This window comes from Rhagoletis zephyria, unplaced genomic scaffold, assembly GCF_001687245.7.
Source record: "Rhagoletis zephyria isolate East Lansing unplaced genomic scaffold, Rhagoletis_zephyria_1.1 Rzeph_scaffold_02645, whole genome shotgun sequence".
Lineage (NCBI taxonomy): Eukaryota > Metazoa > Arthropoda > Insecta > Diptera > Tephritidae > Rhagoletis > Rhagoletis zephyria.
Window position 1 is genome coordinate 49,482 of NW_016159729.1, and position 9,262 is coordinate 58,743.

The 9,262-nt window shown below is 35.5% G+C and overlaps 1 protein-coding gene across 1 annotated transcript; it reads left to right on the forward strand.

Moving 5' to 3' along the window:
* Positions 1–4,576: 4,576 nt before the first annotated feature.
* Positions 4,577–8,604, forward strand: LOC108367337 (uncharacterized). The gene is made up of 2 exons (XM_017621930.1): positions 4,577–5,721; positions 6,495–8,604. The coding sequence occupies exons 1-2, from the start codon at positions 4,577–4,579 to the stop codon at positions 6,514–6,516; spliced, it is 1,167 nt and encodes a 388-aa protein (XP_017477419.1). The 3' UTR covers positions 6,517–8,604.
* The last annotated feature ends 658 nt before the right edge of the window (positions 8,605–9,262 follow it).

Below are 9,262 nucleotides of genomic sequence, written 5' to 3' on the forward strand. Positions count from 1 at the left end.
CATCTGCTGAAAAGATATTTTCGCAGATTCACAATTTATTTAAAATAAATCTATTAGCCCTATCTCCAATTCCATGTGAATAAATCTCCCCAGTGCTTAAATAATTTTCACCACATTAAATAGCTGCACAACACCCTAATTGCCGAAAAAGCGTTGCTTGCGTTATGGGGACCAAACTTGGTGAAAAAAAATAGCTAAGTATGTTTACTGGATATACTGAGCTGCAGCGAGGGAGTTATGCAGAAGGCGTAATTATCATGCATACATATGTACACGTATATATTTTTACTTTTTTTCTGCATAAAGCAGTTTATAATCACCACTCATATATACAAAAAAAAAAAACTTTTTCAATATAAAGTGGATAGCACTTAAAATTTTTGTGCAAATTGGCATTTCTAATTAATAATATTAGAGACAAATTTTGAAAGTGAATTGATCTATTTAAACAAAACAATATAATTTGTATTTATGTACATACATGTACCTCCATTTTTTCTAGCCTTTAGTGCTTTATTTGATTAACAAACAATTTTCGAATTTATGATTGAAACACGTACATACATATACATATATGTACTTCTATTTCTCAATTTTTTTAGCACTAAGTGCTTCATTTGATTAACAAAATAAAATATAAATTTTTCGAAAATGAATTCGTATAATTGAAGTACAGTTATGTAGGTACATAAGTACATATATACTTCTATTACTCCATTTTTCTAGCATTAAGTGATTTATCTGATTAACAAAAAAAACCTTTGAAATTGAATTTATGAAACCAAACTAAAATTTGCGATTACGCGCATATGTACTTCTCTTGCTACATTTTTCTAGCTTTAAGTGATTTATTTGATTAACAAAAAAAAAAAATTTTGAAATTGAATTTACGAAAGCAAACTAAAGTTTCGCAGTTATGCACATACATACATACATGTATGTGTATGTACACCAATTTCTTCATCTTTTTTACCATTAGGTACTTCAAAGCCTTCGACAAAAAAAAATTTTAATCCAAGTAGAGCATATAAAAATTAAACTTAAACGAATATTTCAAAATAAGGAAAACAACAAGTTTTCAAAGAAATGAATTTTTAAAAATATATAAATGCTAAAATTTTCAAGTATCCACCTAGATATAAGTGACGCTTCTCAACAACATTAAACATTTCTAGCTTTAAGTGATTCAATACAATTTTAGTTTTCAACAATATTAACTATTACTAGATTTAAGTGACCCAATACAATTTTACTGATCGTTAAAAAGAAAAAAGCTAACTGTTTAATTTGCATGTGAATTTGCACGTTAAAAACCTACTCCTGTTGCATGTGAGATACTCCCTTTTTCTTTGCATGAAAATTTCAGCGGATTGTGGACTATAAGGACATAACTCAATACAGTTTGTAAACTTTACTTTTAATTTTTTTTAACTCGGTGAACGGCAGTTAGCAGAAGTAATTTTTCTTGTATTTTATTAAACTTAACGTGTTATGACCAAATTTGACGAAGAATTTAAAGAAAATTATTCAGAATTTTTAAAAATTATGAAGCGAATTTTGCAAAATCGTCCTCTTTCCTTCTTTCGACAAATGCAGCAAAACTTAACGAGTATAGAGATTCACTTATAAGTTCGTACAATAAAGTTTTATTACACGTCAAGGGTATTACACGTCAAGGTAGTTAGGTGAAGTACAGGTAAAGTTAACACGTTGCAAGGATCTTTTAAGCAAGTGTTTTATAAAATTGAATTCTCAGATTAAAATTCCAATAGAGCCTCTAGCATTAATTTGCAAAACAGATTTAGCTGGCTCTGATACCGAAGAAGAGTACTCCGACGCAAAATCACAAGCTTCAGTGAGTTTTGCCATTAAAAGAAGCGCTTCGCTTCCAAGCATAAAAGATTCGCTAAGTGTACTAGAGATTCCAGCAAGTGCCACTTACTTATTAAACTTATTCCAAAGTTTTGACAGAAATGGCCACACCAGAGCAAAATAATTCCTTTATAAGCCTTTGTGCTTCGATTATTAGGGAAAATTATAGTGGGGATCCGTTAGAGCTCGAGTCGTTTTTATATAAGATTAGTTTGATTGAGGACTTAGCTGAAGAAAATTTGACCAGTACATTAATTGCATTTTTGAAATCAAAGTTAGAGGGCAATGCCCGCGAAGCCATACCTACACAAATAAATTCTGTTACTGACATAAAATCTGCTCTACGCAATAGAATCAAACCTGACAACTCGAAAGCTGTGGCAGGGAAAATAGCGGCGTTACACGTTAACAACAACAATTATTCAGACTTTGCCAAACGCGTTGAAGAATTATCCAATTCACTTGAGCGATCGTTAATTATAGAAGTAATGACTCAAGAAAAGGCTCACGAAATGGCGATTGAGCAAACTGTTAACGTGTGTCGTCTAAACGCCAGGTCTGACTTAGTAAAATGTATTTTAGCTTCAGCAAAATTTTCAGATTCTAAAGACGTAGTTGCAAAACTAATTGTAGAGCAGAATAATGAGGTGAAGGAGCGTCAGGTTTTAATTTTCGATCGCGTGGTATCAATATGTTTAGAAATTCACGTGGTGGCTATCGTGGGACTAACCCAACTCGCAATTTCACTGGTTATAAGAATAACAGGTCATTCTTCTAATAATAATAACTTCAATAGCTATAACAGTCAACGAGATCGATCCGCTAACGGAAACCGCTATCATAATAACAACAATGGTTCACGGGTTAATTCCAACAACAACACCAATAGGAACAATAATGCACGAACAGCAAACGGTAGGAGTAGGAATGCAAATGTCTGTGCTTTAAACGCTCATGCCCCTCAGGAGCGAACACTGGGAGAGCAGGATTTAAACAACTAAACGATTTTTTTATAGCAAAAAGCATTTACTGCTTAAACCTAAATTATTCAGATTTTATCCAATTACAAGTTTCCGGGTCAAATAAATTGTGCACATTTTTGGTCGACACACAAGCCGACATTTCTCTAATAAAAATTTCAAGTTTTTCCAAAAATTTTCCAATTGTTACGAATGATATTATCCGCATAACGGGCGTTACTTCCAATACTGTTGCTACTCTGGGTAAAATAACGACAAATTTGACTTTTTCGGACTTTTATATAAAACATACGACGACTAAGTTAACGACGACTTTAATATTCCAGCAGACGGCATATTGGGTAAAGACTTCTTAAAACTCAATAAATGCGTTATCAGCTACGCAAGCAATTGCATTTCCTTCTGGGTAGGTAACAAAAAAGTCGCGATTCCGATTCTTCACGGAACTGAAAGCGATACCTGCGTAATTCCACCCAGATGGGAAGGTTTTCGTCTTTTTAATTTAGGAAGCTCACCAGAACAACTTTTTGTGGAATCACAAGAAATCGATAGCGGTGTATACACTGCACGATGCATAATTAGTACAAGCAACCCAATCATCAAGGTCATAAATACCACAAACGATATAAAATACGTAAAGAACTGTAACATTCGGACTGAAAATCTCTCTAATTTTAACGTTTACTCCATTAATAAGACAAGAAACGAGACAACCGGACAAAAGAACTGATTAACGTTTTGAAAAAACAAATTCCTCGTTACGCTGAAAGCAAATTACTTAACTTGTGCGTAGATTACGCAGACATATTTGCACTTCCCGACGACAAAATGACGTTAAATAACTTTTACGAACAAAAACTAAGATTGACAGACAATAACCCAGTTTACATTAAGAACTACCGATTACCATATTCCCAACGTGAAGAAATAAATCGCCAAGTTAACAAGTTATTAAAAAAAGAATTAATCGAACAATGTTATTCGAATTATAATTGTCCTTTAATTGTTGTTCCAAAAAAAGATACTAATGGGAAAAAAGCATACCGTATGTGCGTAGACTTTCGCGCTGTTAACAAAAAAGTTATTGCCGATAAGTTCCCTCTTGCGCGAGTAGACGACATTCTAGATAACCTTGGCCGAGCGAAATATGTTTCAACCTTAGACCTTTTTTCAGGGTTTCATCAAATCCCTTTACATATTGATTCACGTGACGCAACCTCTTTCAGTACGGACCGAGGAGCTTTTAGATGGAAAGTATTACCGTTTTGGTTAAATGTAGCACCAAATTCATTTTCGCGTATGATGACAATCGCTTTTTCCGGTATTCCGCCTAATGTGGCATTTCTTTACGTTGACGATATAATCGTTATTGGATGTAGAGAAGCACATCACATAAAAAATTTTGCGAAAGTTTTTGACACTTGTCGAAACTTCAACCTAAAACTCAACCCCAATAAGTGCAATTTTCTTCGGCCGGAAGTTATGAGATGGTAACACTGCAACGTTGTTGACGTGTTTGTAATCGCTCTGCGGAAAATTAAAAAAAAACAGCCGAATTGTTGGGATTTTAACCAGCGTTAGAGACAGTGACTTAAATAGCAAAGTGCTAATAAATTGTGCTATTTGCAAGCACAAAAATTTGTTTCATTTTGCTTAAACAAACAAATAAATATAGCTAGAGACATAAAAGTGCAATGAGGTGACAAAAACAATAAGGCGCGAAAATGGATAAATGCCATAAGTGCAAGAATCCAATTCGCGGTGACAGCGGAATCCGCTGCGACGGTGTGTGTGGTAAATTGTGGCACTGGGCAAAAAAATGCTCTGAATTGGATGAGTACAGTGCGAATGTACTCAAAGAAAACAACTTTGTGCGCTTTATGTGTAACCAATGTCACACATACATGCATAACATCGATGAGGTGCTCCGAAATATGAACTTAACAATAGAGAAAAATAGTCAAAAGATCCAAGAGTGTAATGATGACTTCCAGGAGTCGCAGAAAATGCAAGTGAAAGAGCTTAAACTTCTCTTGCAATCAATAGAGAAAAAATTTGGGGAACGCATTGATGCAATGCAAAGAGTACAAAAAACCTGTGAGGCGAGTATTCTCGAAGTGAACCAAATTAAGTCAATAGCTGACGGCGTAAAAAAGCAAAGCCATGATCTTTGCGAAGCCATAGTGCGCAATGAAAATGAGAACAAAAAAATTTGTGAAGAGATAAAGAAATCGGTGACTGCTGACGCGTTAGCAGGTCAGCGGGCGAAAGCCACTTACGCGGATCTCTTTAAAGGTAATACTGCGAAAGATAATAGGCCGCCGAAAGTAAATAAAGAGAAGCCATTAGTTCTACAACCAAAAGAGAAGCAGGAAGTGGGAAAAACAAAAGAAGATTTGAACAAAAATGTTGACCCCTCGGGCTTGAAAATTAATAGTGTACAGGGGAGGAAAAGTGGGGCTGTAGTAATACAAACAGAAAATGAGGCTGAGCGTGAAAAAATCAAAAAGGCAATAGAGAATAAAATGAGTGATAGATATGAAATAAAAATCCCAAACGTAGCCAAGCCAAGGTTCATGGTATATAGAATGAGCTTTAAACATGAGAATGAGCAGCTCAGGGATATGATAAAAAAACAGAATGAATGCTTCAAAAATGGTAATTTCAAAATTTTGAAATGTTTTGAAACAAAAAGAGGAAATGCAAAACATTATAATGCGTTAGTAGAAACAGATGTAGATGCCTTTGCAGCCGTGCTGGCAAGCGAAAAAATAAACATAGGTTGGGAAAAATGTAGAGTCAAAGATGGAATGGATGTTACTTTCTGTTTCAAATGCAAGGGATTTAACCACATAGCTGCGAAATGTAAAGCCGATGAGGTATGTTTCAAGTGCCTAGATAACCACAAAACTGTGGAATGTTCTAAGGAAACATTAAACAAATGCATAAACTGCATTCGTGCTAATAAAAAATTTAACTTAGGGCTTGATGAAAATCATATGACCTTTAACCGACAGTGTCCTGTATACCAGAAAAAGCTCGAGCATAAAAGAAATACTGTAAATTACTAACAATTACAGCAAGTTTGTGGGGACCCTAGCGTTGAGTTTACGTCTCACCCAGGTGTAAAGAAAGCGCTACCCAAATATTTGCAATGCGTATATCTCAATATACAGAGTTTAGTGGCTAATAAAGTTGAGCTAGAAATACTTATAGATTTTACCGACCCGGATCTACTTTTGTGTTCCGAAACATGCCTAACTGATGACATAGAGGATACGGAAATAATGTTCCCGGCGTATCAGATGATACGCTGCGACTCACACAGTAGACACACAGGGGGAGTGATAATACTCGTTCGAAACACGCTCGGTTTTAAAACAATAACTAACAAGGCTTTAGACAAAAATGTTTGGTGTATAGTTATTCAACTCACACACTGTGATACCAGGTGGCAGCTCGGGGTGGTTTATCACTCCCCAAGCTCAAGTGATGCGGAATTTGTTACATATATGGAGGATATCTTAGCAGAAATCTCAGAAAATTCTGTGAACACTGTTGTCATTGGCGATTTTAACATAAACATGAACGTAGTATCAACCTACAGCAGAAAACTCAATGATGTTTTCTTGCAACAAGCCATGCAACAGCTGATAAATTTTAATACGAGGGTGACGGAACATTCGGAAACACGTATTGACTTGTTGTATTCCAATGATAACCGAGTTATATGCCAAAAGGTCGAGGATCATAGAATATCTGACCACGAAACAATAATGTTTCGACTAAATGTCAATAAACTTAACCCACTTGCTAAGGAGGCAGAAGTAATATCCTGGGAGAGATATAACCCTGAGAACTTAACAAGTTTACTAAGGCAGTGCGATTTCTCGAACTTAAATTTTTTCGATGCTGACGGTATGGTGGAGTATATTACTCATTGCATTATGTGGGCCATGAGGCAGTTGACTTACTCAAAAATAACTCGCATTAGGCAGAGGAACAAATGGTATGATAGGCAATTGACAGAGATGAACAAGTATAAATCTAAATCCCATGAGAAAGCAGTGTTGTCAGGGTACTGGGGTGAATATAATTTAGTGAGAAGCAGATATAAGAAAATGGTAAGGTGTAAAAAAATTAAATACTTAGAGCATAAGGTGGAAATAAATAAGGGTGACAGCCGACTCATGTGGAAATACTTAAAGGAGGTAGTCAATAACACGGAGGTCAAAGAAAATATTGGGGAAGTGATAATAAATAACACCAACTACGTAGACAGCTTTGAAATTGCGGAAAACCTAAATAATTTTTTCGTGGACAGCATTTTGGAAATACATACCAATATAGAGTGTGTAAACTATGATTTTTTCGAGCAACGAGCTCCCACAAGTACGCTAAAATTTGAAGAGGTCTCAACGGAAGACATTCTTCAAATTGCCAAAAAATTTAAGCGGAAAATTGGGGGAAACAACCTACTTTCTGAAGGTGTTATTAAGGACTCTGTTGATTATATGGGATATTTCTATGCCCTACTTATAAATAAGAGTCTCCAGACAGGATCAGTACCGGAAGAATGGAAAATTTCATCAATAGTGCCCGTCAAGAAAGTTAGAAAAACGGTTAAAGCTGAGGAGCTTAGGCCCATCAATACTCTCCCTAGCTTGGAAAAAATGCTAGAAACCGTTGTGAAAAACCAGCTACAGTACTATGTGGAATCCAATAAAATACTCATAAAAGAACAATCTGGATTCAGAGCTAAACATTCCTGTGAGACTGCGCTGAATCTGGTGCTTTCTCAATGGAAAGAAGATCTGAACAGACACCTTAATGTAGTGGCAGTGTTTATTGATCTTAAAAGAGCATTTGAAACCGTTGATAGGGTCCGAATGTTGGATAAACTAAAATACATTGGTATAAAAAACACTGAGCTTGACTGGTTTAGAAGCTTTCTGTGTAATCGTAGGCAACAAACAATAGTTAATTCAAAGATGTCTAGTAAGATAGCCGTAGACATCGGATTACCACAGGGCTCAGTTTTGGCACCCCTACTCTTTAATATATATATAAACGATATTAAAAGTTCTCTCAAACATTGTAAAATAAAACTCTTTGCGGATGATGCCTTGTTAACGATCAGTGATAGGGAACTACCAAATGCGATTGTCAAAATGCAAGAAGATCTTAATTCTTTGTATCAATGGCTGTGTTCAAATAAACTCAAACTGAATGTGAAAAAGACTAACTTTATGGTATTTTCCAGAGCGGCAAATGCTGACTCCATAAGCCGTGAATTAAAAATCAAAGATGAAAATATCGAAGAGGTGAAAATTGTCAAGTACCTAGGAATATACATAGACAACAAACTAAAGTTTGATGAGCACGTTGAGTATACAGTCAACAAGATTGCTAAAAAAATTGGCCTTATAAAGAGATCGTGTAAGTACTTGGGAAGAAGATATAAAACGTTGGTGTACAGGTCAATAGTAGAACCGCACTTTATATACTGCCCCACGATTTTCTTCCTAGCGGGGGACTCCCATGTAGATAAGCTGCAAAAAATGCAAAACCGAGCGATGAGATTCATCCTCAACAAACCGTATGACACACCAACAAGATGTATGCTTGAAACCTTGAATTGGTTAAGCGTGAAGCAACAAGTTTTTTACCACGCTATGAAATTTGTGTACAATATTAAGAAGGGCAACCTGCCGGATTATCTTAGCGATAATCTCCGATATATAAATGAGACGCATACATATTTGTTGAGAGAGAATAACAGCTTCAGACTCCCGAAGTATAGAACAGAAGTGGACAAAAAAAATATTTTCTATAAAGGCTTAAAGTGCTTCAATGAATTACCAGAGGCTATAAAAAATTGTGATACTATCACTCTTTTCAAGCGGCTGCTATTTGACTATTTTAGAACGCAGCCTACAAGATAGTGATGTATCAACAATAGCGTGGATTGGAAACTAGGGCTTTCCAACCACCAAGATATCGAGACTAGGCGGATCGGAAACTCGGCCTTTCCGACTACCTAGACCATTAGATAATAAACAATAAACGAGCGGATTGGAAACTAGGCCTTTCCAACCGTCACGAAAGCGCGACTGGGTGGATCGGAAACTCGGCCTTTTCGACCACCCAGGAGATATCAATAAATGGAGTAAACCAAAAAGAATAGCGCGGATTGGAAACTCGGCCTTTCCAACCGTATACATAACTTCCAGAAAATTGCATGCGTTTATATTGACATAAAATAATTGCAGTGATAAAGAAATAATGTTATTTAAAAATTTCCGTAGAGCATTTTGTATTTTGTATTTAATATTTAATATTTACATTTTAAATCTAAATCTAATTATAAGAATGTTAAATCTTTGTTGCAATATAAGTCTAACAGACTG